Source organism: Rhopalosiphum padi, chromosome 3, assembly GCF_020882245.1.
Source record: "Rhopalosiphum padi isolate XX-2018 chromosome 3, ASM2088224v1, whole genome shotgun sequence".
In the NCBI taxonomy this organism is placed as follows: domain Eukaryota; kingdom Metazoa; phylum Arthropoda; class Insecta; order Hemiptera; family Aphididae; genus Rhopalosiphum; species Rhopalosiphum padi.
In genome coordinates, this window is record NC_083599.1 from 34,757,411 (window position 1) to 34,776,138 (window position 18,728).

At 29.3% G+C, this 18,728-nt stretch overlaps 1 protein-coding gene across 1 annotated transcript; it reads right to left on the reverse strand.

The window, feature by feature from the left end:
- Window positions 1-1,851: 1,851 nt before the first annotated feature.
- On the reverse strand, window positions 1,852-16,062 carry LOC132927598 (segmentation protein even-skipped). Its single transcript, XM_060992154.1, has 4 exons — window positions 15,277-16,062; window positions 8,824-9,065; window positions 6,777-6,934; window positions 1,852-5,067 (listed from the first exon to the last, which is right to left on the reverse strand). Exons 2-4 carry the CDS (start codon window positions 9,008-9,010, stop codon window positions 4,135-4,137), a joined length of 1,278 nt encoding a protein of 425 aa, XP_060848137.1. The 5' UTR covers window positions 9,011-9,065; window positions 15,277-16,062; the 3' UTR covers window positions 1,852-4,134.
- Window positions 16,063-18,728: the final 2,666 nt, after the last annotated feature.

Here is an 18,728-nt window from a genome sequence, read left to right on the forward strand (position 1 = left end):
TTTAATGTAATTATTTTAAATAATATAATTACAATGCGATTATCAAATATCACTATTGTCTATTTACGTGATTTGTAATCATTAGATAGATAAAATATAACCATAATTTAATTTTTGATAAAATTCAGTATATATAGGCATATTATTATTGATAAGGAAACTTAAATAATGTTAATAATTCATAGATTTTTGAAACTCGAAATTGTCTACCAATTGCAATAATTACTATAGTACATTCAATTGAGTAAAGTATAGTATTTATTTATTGTACATATAAAAACAAGATTTTTTTTCTTTCACATTAATTTAATCTAACCATCTAAAAATAGAAAAAAATACAATATAAATCAATATAATTACTGGTAAACGGAACTCTTACATTATGTGGGTACCTAGTTTTTTCTCATATTAAATAAGCAGATAAACTATTTACTTAAACGTCTAAGACATATAATAATATTACAATATATTATTATACTAATTTTATACAACACTTTATTAAATACCGTTGTACAACTGAAATAGTTAAATATTGCTTAAATTTTTAGATTAATTATACTAAGATTAAAATTATAATAATATTTATGTACAAAAGTAAATAAATTATTTAAGATATCTAGATATCTATATGTAATATGTATATTAAAACTACTTAAGTTAATTTTAAAATGCAATAAATAGTTGCTTTATGATAAAAGACTAAAATATCTAATAGTGTACTTCGAAATGCTATGACTAGATAATATTAAGTATTTTATAAATTGTACATAAAAATTGTAATCTAAATTATTCTTTTTTACATTGATTTAAATCAAAATGTATTAATATTTTCAGTCAGTATCATATTATACACTAAAACAAAATATTATATATTAAATATATTACACAAAATATTAATTTCAACTTGCAATTAACAAATAGTTTTTGAAGATGAATAAAGGAACAAATTTACAAGTATATATAATTAAGTGAGATAGTTTTTTGGGTGACATTCAATAAAGACAAATTAACTCGTTTAAAATAACATTGGTTTTTATACAACGTATAATACGACCACGTATGACACATGTATTTTCTTAAGTATTAAAATATTAGATTAGAATAAGTAATACAGTATTATTATTACGGTGTTTTAAAAATGTAATAATTTTATTTAAAAAACTTTAAAGAAGTATATATATGTATATATATATATATATAGTTCTGCGGAAGAGAATAATAATATGCACATATTATAATACAAATTATTCATGGACTAACATGGCGAAAATGTGTCCTATATACGTCTGTATATGTATATGTATATGTATACCTATACACATTATTCTTACATCAGATAATTACGTTTTAGTAATATAATATAATTTCTGTAATTAATTATTTACAAAATACCAAATTCAAAATTTGACACCTATGTAACATTTATAAAATATAAACTCAATTTGATTCTTATGTCTAGTAGTTATCAATGCAGTATGATCATTAATCACAAAGTTTTATATTATTATAAAATGTATAAAAATGACTTTTCTTGTTTTAAAGAAATTTAAATATAACTTTAAATACAACGCTGTTAAAATTGTTTTATTTTACAAGTATTGTTGTCTAACATACAATCATATGTGTAGAAATTGAATTTTGACATGACATTGTAAGGAATATTTTTATACACAATGATAAAAGTGAATTTAATATACTCAATATCAAATCAATATTTGCAAGAAGATTGAAATAACTTAAAAAATACTTCTCATATTATCTTTAAAATATCTTGGAAGATTAATATTACCATGAAATTAATAAAACATTTTGTAGAAGTGTATTAAATGTTTAACACATAGGCTTATTGAAAAACGGATTTTTAGTATGTACCCTAAAAAATGAAACAATGTATTAAATTATTTCGTTTATTTTAATCGTGATAGGCGATTAGTATAAAAATATGAATTTTTTTACTGTGTAATATCAATTTGGTTTTTTTTGTTTTTTTATCAATTTGCATTTCATATAAATTGTTTTAAAGTTGTTTTGGAATGTTTTGCCTAAATAATTTTTAATGAAAACTATCAAAGTTTTCAAATATTTACCATTATTGCACAAATTATAATTTAATTTGCTCAAAATATAAATGAAAAACAAAAATATTTATACATACTTTTATACACATATATAATTCTACCTTAAAATTTTTTGGCCTTAAACCCTATTAATATTATTGCAGTAGGAATATTTTGTAAGTTCTATACATTTAATATAATATTATATATATTATCTTAGTTTCTTAATCTTGTTTTACTAAACATTCTTTATTATATTCATATAGTTTTCCAATATTTATATCAGTTGACTCGTATATTTATGTCATATTAACAAATTCATCGTTTATTCATAGTTAGAAAGTAAGAGATCTGTAATAATTATCTCCATTCTCCAATGATGTACCATGAAATAATAAAACGTATCATTATTAACATTTAAAGGAAATTTGAAAGTTATACACATACATTATCGTTGTGTTGACCGGCCTAGGGTATATAATGTATATTGTATAATGTACAAGATGATAAATAAATAATAATTGGTTATCTGGGTATTTTATTGAATGTCAAAGAAGTAGGGGCGGGGGTCTGTTGTGTTCTATACATTTTATTTTATCTATATAAACTATGGCAACCAAGCCGACATTATATAAGGAAATACCCGTTGTTCGTTATATCGCCATAATATACCCAGCTGAGGCCATTTGGAAAGGGTCTCTATTAATTACTTTGGGCATCTTACGAAAGGTATGGGGCTTCATATCCACGGGGCATGGAGTTCTGAATGTTATTAGTGTTATTAGTGAATAATTTCGTAATAAAATCTTTCCAAACGAACCGATAAAAATATTTTACGCTTTGCAATTTGTGATTGTTGATAGATGGAGTTTTTATTTTAAGTTTATCTTAAGTTAAAATTAAATTAAATTTTTAATTTTATCCTAATTTTTCTGTTGTACGAAAAATTCCTTTTTTAATTCTGATTCTTAAAAAAGGTTTTATCTGAAACCAAATAGAAAACATATGTACCTGGGTCTGTATCAGAAAAATTGAATTTAATATAATACGAAAATAGTTACCACTGTTTGTATATGAATGCGTCTATTTTAATTTGAGTAGGTACACGCTGTGTAGAAACGAAAATTCTGCGAGAGACTTCCAAGATTATAAACGATCATAGTGTGTAAACGAAGGCCACAATGGGAAATTTTCAAGGGGTAAGCGTCGATAGTTTTGTTTTATGACCATGATGTCTAATGGAATGCATAATTGGCCGTTAAGATTTCGACATCGAAATGAGCGTCTAATATGCATTTATCTCCGGAGTTTAGAATTTAGTGAAACAATAATATTATATTGGTACTTAATCAAGGTTAGTATAATCTTATATAAATAATTTATTGTATTACGGATGAAATTAGAGTCCGTGGTTGGTCTTCACACAACACAAACATTATACGTTTTATTTTAATTACCTATGTTTACACACCCTGTACGCGATTTATTGTAATAATTTCGTTGTGCACAAATGAGATAATCGTATTGTGTTTAATATTAATATAATATATATATTATTGAATAAAGTACCTATATATCACATGCGACATGCATGTTTAAACTGTTTTCATGTATCGTGCACAAGCTTAGCAAAATGTGAAACGAGGCGGGAAATAAGGAGTTAAATCACCAACATTTGAAGAAAACATTTTTATTACCATATCACGAGTGTAGAAAATAATAATTTATCGAAGAGATAAAAATTACCGATATATGAAAGGAGTCGAAATATTATTATTGATACATCGCATTTACACGTCGTGTTTTGTCAAATTTCACAGGTTGTGCATGTACATGATAGGAGACATGACCTGTAAGATGCGCCTATAATCTTTTATATTATTATTATCATTACCATACAGGTGTTAAATTGCAGTCTAATATTGTTTATTATATTTATAATAATTTATAATAATATTATAGTGTTGCGACGGGAGTCGTACTATTTATAATAAATTCATTAATTGAACTTATTACCAAAAACTACTGAAGATAATAATAATAAAATTATATGTATATATGTGTGTTAAATTATAGTTTACAGATTGAGTTTCGCGGTAGTCACGTCCGATTTGTAGGGCTGGAACAGTTTGTTTTTGGCGTACTCTTTGTGGTAGACGTGCTTGTGGACGGCCAACGAACATTCGGCCGACTGTATGTCGTCCCTGCCGGTTTCCGGTCCGCCGGAAGTCATGAAAAACAGCTGTGGCGGCAAGCGGTCGACGGCGGCCGGTGGCGTAGACTCGTCCATCGCACCGTTGCTGTTTACCGACTTGCCGGAAGTGGTCAGCACGCAATCGACTATGCCGCACTTGCAGCTCGTGCCGGAAAAATCGGCGGCGTCCGCGGCCGATGACGACGACGACGACGACGTTGCTGCCGCCGCGGTCGTCGTGTTGGTCGTCTTGTTGTTGTCCACCACCACCACCGCGGTGGCCGTCGGCGTTTTGCGATCGGCCGCCGCAGCCTTGTGGCCGTCATAGGCGGCCGCGTGCTGGTTGCCGTTGTTGGACGACGACTCGGCCACGGAGGCGTCGGCGGCCGCGGACATAGCAGCAACGTCCGCCGCCGACGTGAACTGATGGTGATGGTGATGGTGGTGATGGTGGCCGGCGAACGGCCCGAACGGTTTCTTCATCATCTGCTGAAGTGACTGGGTGGGCGGCGCCGGGGGCGGTGGTGGCACCGGGCCGACGTAATGCTGAGGCTGGAACTTACCGTACTCGCCACCGCCGCCACCGCCGGGACCGTGAAAATACGAAGGCCCTGCGGCCGCGGCCGCCGCTGCAGCCGAGTATTGGTAGGCGTTGGCGATGGCCGCTATGTCCGGCAGCGTGCCGTTGGCGTGCGCGCTGGCCGCGGCCGCTTGGAGCACCGTAGCCGCAAACGTCGGGTCCGTGTACACGGCGTACGGCCACGCCATGGCGATCCTTTGCCGTTTGTCCTTCATCCGCCGGTTTTGGAACCACACCTGAAATCATTAACCGGAAATATGCGTTGATTTGTGGTAGTTAAACATCGACGACCAGTCTGGAGTATCAGGTATAATACGTCTATAATGCGGTATATCGAATTATATCAACATTGTGCTGACTGACATCAAGTAAAATATTATAATGTTTAGGAAAACGCACTATACGAATATGCTAATCGTAGAAATAAATTGAGAAACAATGAAAATATACACAGCACGCTGTATTGAATCATTAAAACAGATAATATAATATTTCTATGATAAAGTTTGAATAACAATATTATTAGGAGGAGCTTTTACAAAAAATTGTTACTAATAAAAATTACCATAAGAAAGATGTGTACCAACATCATCAACTTTCACTTAAAACCGAAATTGAATTCCGAGTTCGGTATAAAAGTCATCTTGGCAAACCATGATATTTAAAAATTATCTTATCTGTTATTGAATAGGTTACGTTACGATGTAAGTACTAAGTAAAAAATATAAAAACTTAGAGTAGCGCAGATCATTAGAATAATTACTGGGAATGTATTATGTATACATAAATATATTTTTACATTTATCTATGTTACTCATTGTAGCTATAAAAACTGCCGTAATAAAATTATGTAGTTTAAAATATTCTTGACAAAGTTGGACAAGACTTTAAAATTTTGAAAAGCTCTTAAAAAATAAAAAAAAAAAACAAATACTTTTATATTCACTATTATTATGGAATTATTTTATAATTTATTATATTTATAAAGAATATTAAAAAAAAAAAAAATTGAAATATTGCTTTTATATATCAAACGATTCAGGGGTAGAGAAATAGAAGAATAGAAATTGAAGGGAAAAAAATGAATAATCCTTTTATTAAACATAATATCAAAACAGTTTTGAAATGTAGTATAAACTAATGAATCTACTTACAGTTGTAGACCGAGGTGAAAGATATTTTTAAGTTAAAGGCGAACGCACAATAATTACTAATTATATAATGAAGTTGTAACGTTTCTCAAGTTTGCATCCAAGACAAAATTATACAAATTATTTAAGGTGGATAAAAATAGATGCAAATTTGGTAACTAAAATACAACAAACTTGGTTGGATGTCGATAGGACGACTTTGAACGATGTTGATAAAATATGTTCGCCAGGTCAATATCATTACAATACTCAAATCTAAAATTTGTCTCTACGTCTAAGGGAAAGGGTCACAAATGTCGAAAAATTAGATATTAAGAAAAAAATAAAATTTATTTGATATCGGTAAGATGACGTCTGTAACGAATTTAAATTTAAATTTTCCTTTAAAGTGAAATTGGTTAGTACCTACACATAGGTACTAAAAAAAAGTTTGTCCTTTATGGAAACTATGAAGTATGAGCGTCATTATTTACCAAAAACTGTACTGCCAAGATAAATAACCGATTATTTCTTTTGGTAAAATCTACATAACAATAATAGTAGTCTATTCGAAAATTTGAGTACAGTTTTAATGTAATAATGTTTGTCACATACAAAATGTAAGATGTACGACCAATATTATATATTTTGTAAATAATATTCTGTATAATTATAACAATCTAGTATATTATACGAGTACATTATACTTATCAGCTGAATGCCTATGTCCTGTATATATCTCAGTTAGATCTATAAATACTAATTAAGCCACCAACAATACGTTGGAAATATTAGTATAAAGGTAAATTACATACCTTTATCGTCGATTCGGGAAGATTTAATTCGGTGGCAAGTTCACATCTTCTCGGCCGGGAAACATAATTTTCTTTGTAAAATTCTTTTTCTAATCGAAGCAACTGTTCTCTCGTGAATGCTGTTCTATACCTTCTTATCGTTTGATCTGTAGTACCATCTAATTATTGATTATTATTTATTAGTAAATTTGAATAAATATAATGTATTTTACTATAAACAAGTATTTTGTAATTAGTAGTTATCAGAATTTTTAATTGGCTGATACAGAATGATACTGATATCCTATGTTTATATATAATTCAACAATTGTATCTAATATATTTTACACCTATGGTAAATATTTAAATCGACTAAGGTATTTTAATGAACGCTTATTTTGAAACACATTTTTTTGGCGTTAGTACCACTATACCCATATAATACATATTATTAAGTTTTTTTTATTCTTTTCAATAATGAAATCATTGTCCATTACGTCGGTATTAGCACATTTTGTTAAAATAAACTATTTGCAAAACCTTTTTAGGTTGTTTTGTATTTTTATACAACTCATAACATTTTTTAGTTTAAAAACAAACGATGCTATATTTGCACGCGTACCGTGATCTATGTGGAAATTTCTAAGAAAAATACACGGTGATTTTTATATTCATATTTTATTAGTACAAACCTTTATTATCTCTGTCAGATTTCAAATTTATTTAATGCCTGCACTGGTACATTTTCTAAATTCATAAAATTGTACCAAATCACTCAGATAAATGTTCTACATTTTGATAAATAAGTCTAGGACTTAACCCGCCTTTAGAGGAGGTTTTAAATTTGTTGCTACTAGTGCATTTTATTTGGTACCGATAAATTTGGTTGATTTTTAAAATTTTGATGCCCTAGAAAAATCAAGTAAACGCGTCTGAATTATTTGTCAATTTTTTTTTTTTTAAATGGCCAATGTACTTGTGCAAATATAACTGATGTTACAAATGTAAAATCTCTCTCAAATTGGTCCTAGAAAAATCTGAAAATGCTATGATTATATCGAACAAATTCCTATGAAATATGTGACAACAATTGTCTAACAAAATTAGGCGTACCAATACGAACATTTTCATATATTATTATTGTATTTTATATGCATTACATCGATACCTCGACAATGATAGCACCGAAATGTTTGTCAGTAAATTTTAAAAGTAGAAATCCTAGCAAAATCGATGAAATTGTTGATGATAATTATATAGCTTTAGCATAGAGTGTGCCGGTCTTGATGGACATAATATTATATAAATTCACAATTACACGGCGTTTGAGATAGACTATTTAGCTACATCATATTATTGTAATAATTTTTTCGGTATTTAAAAAGTAAATCATTTGGAAAAAAAACGCGTCGACCTAATTGAACATCACCGTCGTGGGAATCGATTGCAGAGTAATATAGAAATATTTTAAAATCTAATCGATGTTTATATTGTTTTTAGCGTGCCCCAATTAAATCTGATTCTAGATATAAACCAAAGATCTATATTTAAAATGTTTATTTTTTCCTTATTAATTTATATAACTGTGCTTAGCAAATAGTTCATAAATACAATTAATTAAACTCCCGTTGAGATTTTATCATACAACGATTTCAGAGCTGGTTTGATAATACTATCTAAAATTCTAAAATTACCTACATAAAGCAGTTCACAAAATATATTTATGTGCAATTCATAAATATATTAAGTAATATGCATATCATATGAAATTGAAATAAAAAAATAATACACACTCTAATTGATTATCATAAGGCGTATAGCAATTGCATAGAACTTCAAGATATGCACAAATAGTCAATCATAATAAAACCTGATTGTACGGATAACAAATGATAGGTATATATTTAAATTATTGATTCTATGATTTTCAAATTATGCGTGAATTGTATAATTTAAAAATATACTGTACTCATTAAAAACCAGGAGTTAAAAAACTTATTGTATCGTTACCGGTTTTCAAAATTTAAGTTCTTTTAGTTGTATCTGTTATAATATTACATGCACTTACCTTTGTTCTGTTCAGAGTTTGGTCTGGTGTCCAACCTCAAATTATAATTTTGTAAATCATTTTCTAATTTTGGCAATGGAAGTTTGGTAAACATTAAACTGTTTTGACGATCTATGCCTTCCTGATCGGACGACGATTGATTTGAAGGGTTTGATCTTGACAAACAAGCGTACGTTGAGTTGTGCATTTCTCGATCAAAAATTTTGTATTTTGTATAAAAACCATTACAGTCTTAATACGGCCTAAAATTTAAGAAAAAACAACAATGTACTATTTTTATTATTTTTATTAGTGCCATAAAAATCGGGTAAAAGATTTACGAGTAATATTTTACTTCAGATTAATTTCCAGTGTTTATAATTGTAGTTACAAGTGCGTAATTGTTTTAATTTTTAATTTACAATTATTTGAAATGTATTTGAATGTATGTACATTATACTATTATACGATTTATTACAAATATTTATACTTTTAAAAACATAATAATACAGCCACGCAATATTTTCATTTCAAACACCTCTATAATAATTACATAATTGATAAAAACATATTATACATACGATCAATACTATTGTTATATTTGAAATAAATATAATTATATTCGTTTTTATTTTATTTTTAATGATTTAAACAATTAATTATAGTACTTTATAGACTAGTTTTTATTACTATTTTTAAAATGAAAATTTCCAGTTATTTCTCTAATTTTATTGTTCATTTTATTATACTATTCAATATTTATGTACTATTTAGCCGTTTAGGTACTTAATAATTGAAGATGTTTTAACAGATATAATTGAAACCCATTCATATACATAAAGGACTAAGATGTTTCGTTGCATACTGCTCAATTATTACCAAAGTTAAAATGATGTTAATATAAGGGAATAGTATAATGATGTGGAATATATTGTAATTAAAGAGGATAATGATTGGAACATATTACTTTTCTTATAATAATTTAATTGTTCGGTTGCATAAAATAGTATATTAAAAGTTATTATGGATTTATAATATTATTTAAAAAATAATCTTTCACTTATAGTAAATGTCTAGCTAAGTAAAGTTAATATATGAAAATAATAAATAGTTTATAAAAATATACATTGTGCGTATTGCAATTAAATTATATTACTATTATTATTATTATGTGTTGAATTATATTATAAATACTAATATAGTATTAAAATATGCTATTTTTTTATGAAGAAAGTATTACACAAGAATAAAAAGGCCCGTCTTAAAGTTATATTTTACCATAATACCATAAGAAAATATCAAAGAAAATTCTGTAAGTACAGAGTTTGTAATAATACTAACATAATACTTCAGTATAACTCAAATTTGATAATAATTCAATTTTAATATTAAAAATTGCGTCTTATCCGAATTAATGTATTTATCACAAATCGTTGGATAATGACTGAAGTTACAGGATACATAAATAATTTAAATGTTTATCAATCAAAAAAAAATTAACTACTAATTATTTTTCAAAATTATTTGCACGAGGATTGGGAAACAAAATACTTGACTAGTTTTTATAATTAAAATATTAAACTTCTAAGAGGAATGTACTTGTAACGTTTAAATTTATGAAATAAAATAAAAATGGTTTCAAAACGATTTAAAAAAATGTACCGATAATGACAATGACCCGGGATAATTAAACCAGTTAAATCCATTAAAAAAAAATGACATGTATTACAAAGTTTTATTTAAATAAAACTCATAGTAAATACAATTATTTTTTTTACAAAATAAAAGTTATTTTCGGTTATTATTTCATACTATAATTAGCTTTAATTTACTTTATTTATGCATACCTATAAAAAACATAATTTTCTGTTAAATGTTTATATTATAATAGACCAACAGAAATGTAGTTAGTTCATAAGTTTAAAATACTTGATAAAACTTTTTAGTATAATAATTAGAAACATAAATTCCGTTGAAAATATATAACATAGTACACATAATATACATGGCATATTATATTATTAAGTAATAATTATTTATAAATTATAAATATACTGTACTATATTTTAATATATCTATATAGTGTATAAAATAACATGTTATGATTAATAACTCTGTGGTTGTTTTTAGAATTTATATTTTACAAATTATATTATTAACGCGTACTTTATAATGTACTTAATTTTGATAACAAAGTGTGTAATATAATAGAGTTAAATGAACAACAAAGATGTAATAATTAAAAACATGATATATGATTATAATAATATATTATATTAATAATAAAATGATAAAGTTCTAATGACCATTTTCTGAAATTATTTTAATAATGTGTATGGTAAAATCATTAGTCAGAATTAATATTGATATCAATTATATTTTATAAATTTACTTTTATTTCTGGGATCAAACTCTCATTGTGGTAGTATATATTATTAAGTATTGGAAAATAAATTAAAATAAATACATTTTTTTAGTTCAATATTGTCAATAAATAATATTTAGATACTACAAAATAACATATTGCACAAAAATACAATATTTCAATATGACATACCTATATAAGAATAAATATTCAAACATTTCATGATTGTACTGAAAATAACATTATACTTATTTTGCACTTAAATAGTTGTACCGTTAGTTATCCATCGGGTCCTTTTACATTCTCCGCAATAGAAAATCCAACGGTATACGCATTTAAATTCATCAGTATTTATAATAAAAAAAAGCGCTAGCCGAACATTTTTTTGCTGTCTTTGCCACAATCATTGATTAGTATATATCTATAATACAAATTACAATTGTATATATTCCTCAAACCATAATTATTATAATAAAAATCATAATATACTAATTTATTGTAATAGTATTTAATAATATAGTCATTTATTTAATGGTAAGATTCTAAAAGAAAACTTGAGGTTTATTAACAAATAATATTATATATATACTAGTATGTATATATATATATAACATACGTCCAATTCAAATCACGCATTTTAGATACCAATTTAAATACAATTTTGAATCAAGTCAGTACAATGTATGGGTTGGTATGGGCGTGTATTGGGCATAGTATGTACCTACCATTTCTGTTCTCATGCCTACTGTGGGGTTGTTTTAAACTTTTATAAAGAAATATATATAAACCGTGCGTGGTACATTATTTGTTAATATATTTATTAGATAAACTGATCGAGTAACAAAATAGTTTTTCAGACATCAGTTATCTATCAGGCCTAAATATTAGGTTACCTATACAGTTTTTTTCTCTCAACTACATGGGTACGAGTTATATACCTACAGCCATAGTGGATGCAATGATTTATTCATAAAATGATCGAAGAATCCACTGCAAGTCTTGCATATTATATTATTTAATCACATATAGGTAGGAGTATATTATTAGAATCGTCTTTTTAGTACGACCAGCCACTATACCATCACGGCTACACACTTTATGCCATACCTACCGGTAGTTTATTATCTTGAAATTATTATATGAGTATGTTTATATTGTGTTAATGTGTTGTGTAATATAATTTGTATAATACTATATATAAAAATAGGATTAGATTTTAATTATAATTTTTAAATAAACATGTTAATAAAAATTCAAAATTTAAGCATAATATATAGTATTTATTTAAACATTATAACATACAAAATATGATAATTTGTATGACGAATAATGATGATGTAATTTTTTTACTTCCTTAACAATTACATAAAGGTATTAAAAATTAATTGGCAAATACCTTTTTTTTTCTTTTATTCTCGACTATAATCAGTGAGATAGCTATAGGTTATTGAGTTTATAATCTAAAATGACTAATATATACTTTTTTCAGTTAATGATTTTAGATTTATCGCTTTTTAGTGTAATAAAATAAACTAAATTATTTTTATTTTTACCTTAATTAATTAGAAAGTAAGATTACTTAGATTTAAAATGCAGTATGTACAAATATTCATTTTAAAACAATTTTAAAAATAAAATAAAGTACTGTAATAACATCAGTCGTCTGTAATAGAATCTTTATTATTTTTAGATAAGCCACATGGCGTTAACGACTGATTTTAGATAGGTACAGAGCCTGTGGATTATAGCGTTAAAATATAGATATATAAATACATAGAAAATATCATTTATAGATATGTATAAGCAATCATATTTATTAAATAGATACTAAATCACTAAATTGTCAATCAAATTTGTTTAATTTCATTAAATTAAAAAAAAAATTATTATTTAATATAATTATATTGTAATGAAAAATAATTATATAAATAAAACTTTGAAAAATGTTTTGTATGATGTTTTAATTTTATAACAAGAATGACTTATCAGTGATGTGCTCAATATTGAACATAAGAATACATATCATAGGTACCTAGTGTAAAGACCAAAGATGCAAAATTATTCTATAGATACGAAGGCAAGTACTTTTTTTTTATAATTATAAATTTTAAGGTGGTACGAAATATTTTTATGCATATTATACAATATGTATTAGATATTTATTTATCATGCACAAATTAATATATTACATTTTTCAACTAAGATATAATATATTATATTTTATGTTTATTATGTTTTATTTTATTTATTTGTTAAATTGTTTTTATGCTATGTGCAAATTGCAATTAGTACAGTATCAAAAAAAAAAATTACGTAACACAAAAAATGTTCTTGTAATATTATGTTGAGACACTTCCTTAAATTATGTATTTATATCTGTGTACCCAACTAAATGATAAACATTAAATTGACGCTTACTTATTTGAAAATAATAAATTAAAATGCAACTATAATTAGTTATTAGTATAAGAAATAAATATTTAGTTAGATAACACCCCAAAGTCAATTCATTTTCATTTTAGTTACACCGATGTATTATTAATTATTATTTACAATTAGAATTTCGAGAATTAGAAAGAGAATTAGATTATAGAATTTACAAATAACACTAAGGTTTTTATTCAATTATAATAATACAATTAGAAAAATAAATAAGTATTAATTTTTTTTAATATTTATATACATATGATGATAATTGTATATATTTAATTATTAATATAAATCTTTCAATTAGAAAATTGTATTTTGTATAATATTATCGGGCAAAGATATTATTAGTAAGTAGGTAGTTTTTTTATATTAAGTCCTGATGTTTTATTTATTTTTAAAACACTGATATTAACTCTTATAGAAATATAATATACACTTATAAGATATAATATAACTGTGTTGAAACTTGCAAGTTAATTTAAAAAATTATCATTGATACAATATAATCTGCAATAAATTATAATAATTACCTTAATATCAAATAAATATTGTATTGAAAATCCGTGCGCTTCTCAAACGTAAATTTATTTTTATTTTTCGGTTTATTTTATTTTAAAATAAGACTTGAAATTTATCTAATAACTAGATTCTCAAATTCGTTTTTATATTTGTTGGCTTTAAATATTTTATATCTTAATATCTATAATGTAGAAACTAAAACAATTGAAGTTTTATATTATTTCGGTTTTGGTTAAGAGGTTCCCTAAATTTAAATTAATTTGTTCTGATTCTTTGAATGATAGAATAAAGATTCTGTTACTTCTCATAATTTAAATTACAAAATAATTTTTTTTTTCTAATCAATTGTATTCTGATAAATCAATTCAAAATATTTTGCTAATATACTACTTTTATATTTGTAAATTAATTGGTCATATAAAATAATTAAAATAATATATCTACCTGTAAATTTATAATAGGATTATTATTGAAAAGTAAAAAAGTAAAATACCTATATAATATTAAAAACATTACAATCACAATATATCTCACATATATTTAAAAGTAGATAATATATTCGTCATACTAATAATCCAAATGAAATAATGATTAGAGATTGCTGATATTGCACTCACCAATACAATATTTCTATCTGGACAGAATACAGAGATTTCAAATCATTCAAAAATATTCCTAACGATATACTCAATTACAACAGCGCTTGCTAGTATTTTACTAAAACCTGCAAATTTTCTTTCAACATTCAACAATTGCAAGTATGTTTTTATTTTATTATTTAGAAAAGCTTCTGTAAATCAAACATATTATGAAAAAAAAAAATTGCACAGTGTACCTAAACCTAACCTATACTGCTCGGACAGACGCGATTGACGTCTTATCTTAGGTATATAATAATATTATACGACTAAACTCGCACTTATGTCTAAAAATAAATACAACACGTTATTTTGTTCGATCTAGTCGAGATCGACTAAACGTCACTGCTGGTAGACAGGTATATTGTAGTCTATGCGCAAATACCTATGCGGTTAAGACCTGTTCGAAATGTGTTATTATTTTTTTTCCACTCCCGAAAACGCATCATCACGGCGTGCAACGGTTCGACCGCAATCGGATAACCTAAAAAATAGATATGCGCCTTATGTATACCTACTCACCTTATATTCGGCGACGGAACGGTGACGCGACGGCGACGGCGGATCGGTTTTGCGACGGCCAATCGACGGACGACAAAGCAGTGTTGCGGATATCGGCGACCGGCGACGGCGTTTACAAGACTGCAGCTGCTTGTGCGGCGGTCGGTCGCGTCGAGCGTGTCGCGTGTACGTGTGGACTGTCGCGTGTGTGCGAGCGTTTGGGTTCGCGTGGACGACAAAAAGATCGGTCGTGACGCGTGTCGGAGAAACGATCGGCCGCGGAACCGGAGGCGGCGGTAGAGCGGCAGGATATAGGCCGGCGGTAGGCGCGGCGCGCGAAGGGGCGGATGACCGGAGACGACGGGCTTATAGCGAACGCCGCCGCGTCCGTGGGTGGGGGGGGGGGGGGTGGAGGAGAGTATAAATCGGTTTTTAATATTGAACGTCCTTTCCGGTTTGGCTGACGACGATATATCTGGTCCGACTGTCTGTCCCGTCTCGCTCTCACCCACTCTGCAGACTCTCCGCCCCACGCAGCAGTCAATTCCTCCGCCGTCGTCCCTTCGCGCGTGCGCTCGCGCATCTCCGTCCACACATAAAACGCTCCGCCACGTCCCCCGTCGTGCGTATATGTGCGCGTATAAAGCGGCGGCGGCGGCGCGCGAATGCGTTATAATAAGGTATATTATCGCGCTGTGAGACTCATGGGCCCCTCGAGGATACCGTCCCTTCCTCCGCGCCGCCGAGTCGTTGCAGCCGGTGGTGGCTGTGGCGGCGTTCATCCCTCTGGCGATTGGTCCACTCCCATTTTAGCTCCGCGCACACGCCCTCCCCACTTCCGGTCAGCATATACACACGCGCGCGAAATTGATTTCCTCGCCGCCGCGACCGTACGGTAACACGACGCCCGCCCGTCGCCCGTTTTGCGCGTCGCGGCGCTCGGGGGGCGGCGGAGGGAGGCGGATATCGAGGGGGCGGGGCGTGGCCACCGGTGGCCGGGGTGTGTTGCGTGCGCGCGCGCGCCCACCCTCCGCGGCCGACTCGCGTACCGCCGTCCCTCCGCCGCGTGCGTCGCCCCGAGTCGTCGTTATATCCGCGCGGCGGCGGCGGGGCGCAAACTAATAGCAAAGATATTAAGGATTTAACGGCGTGAATAATGGTTGTCGTTCAGATTGTTTTCATGAGTATTTCATTTGCCTTCACCGCCTCGGCATCATCGCGCGCGTTCACCTCGCCCGCGCAACCACCTCCGCGCGCGCCACTTATACCCAATCGTTTCTCCAATAATATCATATATGTACATAATGTACGTATACATTATATGCTCACACACACACGCGCGCGCGCGCGCGCTCGCTCGCGATATATACGCGACCTCCTCCGACGCCCGCAAATCGCGCGCGCTATGAGTATATATTATTATTGCACACATGGGGTACACGCCGCGAGCGTTGGTTGAAATATCGTGCGCGCGCACGCACACGCCCCGCGCGCCTTTAAATAACCGAAAACGTATAGTCGGACATAATAATATCGCATGGCATTATTATAAGTGTATATACTGTATATATAGAAAAAATAAACCTATATAATATTATGATCCGAGGGTAAGTATTATAATATATAGGTACGACATGCGCGTGTGTTCGGGACGCGGGTCGTATGTCGTATATCTGAGGGAGGGGATTACATTTTTCTGTAGTAGAAAACTGTATACTTCATATCGGATTACTATTAAATTATAAATATTGCAAAATATTAGTAAAATAAGGCTCTGGGGGGCTCTATCCCCCTCGCCCCTACACTCCCGGTTGGCTGTGTATTATGGGCTCGATGTTGGTGATCGTTGCGATATTACAAATCAAACGCATTCTAGGCACATAACTTTGTATCCTTAAGAGGACGTCTCACCCGCATGTGTTGACTTGTCTCCCCGTCTTACACACGAACGACATAGTAAATTTTCGTTCACCAGTTTCAATAGTGTGCTTTTAGTTTTAATATTAGAGTGAATATTAGAGTGACCTATTATCAAACTTTTAGGTTAGAACATTATCTGTGTTCTTTCGTCGGTTTTTTAATTTTCAAGTAAATTATGATCATTTTAAAATATTTAATAATATCAATATTCAATTCACTCTAATATTAAAACCAAAAGCACAGTATTGAAGCTGGTGAACGAAAATTTACTATGTCGTTCGTGTGTAAGACGGAGACAAGACATGCGGGTGAGACGTCCTCTTAAAACTGCCAGGTTGATCGTTGTTAATACCGTACATATTGCACATACTGTAGTAAATAAAATTGAAAAATAAAACGTTGGTAAAGGTGTTCATAATCATCTTGACAGTGTTACTTTTGAATGTGCTCGGGTAATTGGTTTATAAAGCTATATCTAACATTATAAAAATATATCAATAATATGTGCAGGGTAAATCATCTGCAAATATGCTAAACTACTATTTTTTCTTCTATAATAGTTAGGTATTCAAAATTTGATTTTTGGAATTTTTTAAACAGAACTTAAGGATTATATTTTAATCATTTTTTTTTTAAATACTGTGCACTATTTAAGGAGAATTCTGCGAGGACAAAACTTTTGTTTTCCAAATGAAAACCCCTGTTTGTAAATATTTAGCAGATAATTTTTCTGAATATTTTTGTAGTATCAAAATAAAAAAATAAACCATTAATTTTTTAGTTATTTAACTTTGTGTACTAAAGATAATAGATAAATGGTAACAGGCTTGGAAAAAATAGAAACTCTGGTGATTTAAAAACTTTAGTAATTACTATAATTCTATCGATATTTATAGTTTGTAAAAGTTGTCCAATAAATATTAGATAAATATTACCTGCAGTGATGTATTAAGGTTTTTTTCCACCTATAATCACTTTCTAATACTCCACTTTTTCTTCCCTATCTGTCCTAAAATTAATATGTATATATATATAACAAATTTGAATACAAACTCTTAATTTGTTATATTATTTTATTCATAAAACAAAAAAGGTACATTATTTATACAAATTTAATGTACGTAATATCTTTTTTCGCAATTTACAAATTAATTTTACTTAAAATCATACATTTATTCTTCTAATTTTTCCTTAGAAAAAACATCAATTAAATCATCACTATTTAAAGTTAATAAAAATCTGCTTCGATATTCAATATTGCCAAAGTATTAGGCGCATTTTTTTTTTAGGTGCATATACTGATTCATATTGCCTATTTATATATGTATAATATTTTATTGGTAACTATTCTATTTTGAGCAAACGGACGTGATCATTTAACATATAATGCTAAATTATATGATTAGTATAAAAGTAATTTTTCATTAAAATAAAAATACTTTTATTAATATTGTAAAAAAAAAAGATAATACAATTTGCCGACCATAAAATGTCACTGCCCTTTACTCCGGTTATATGGTCCCTGTTTAAATATATTTCTAAATACATATATA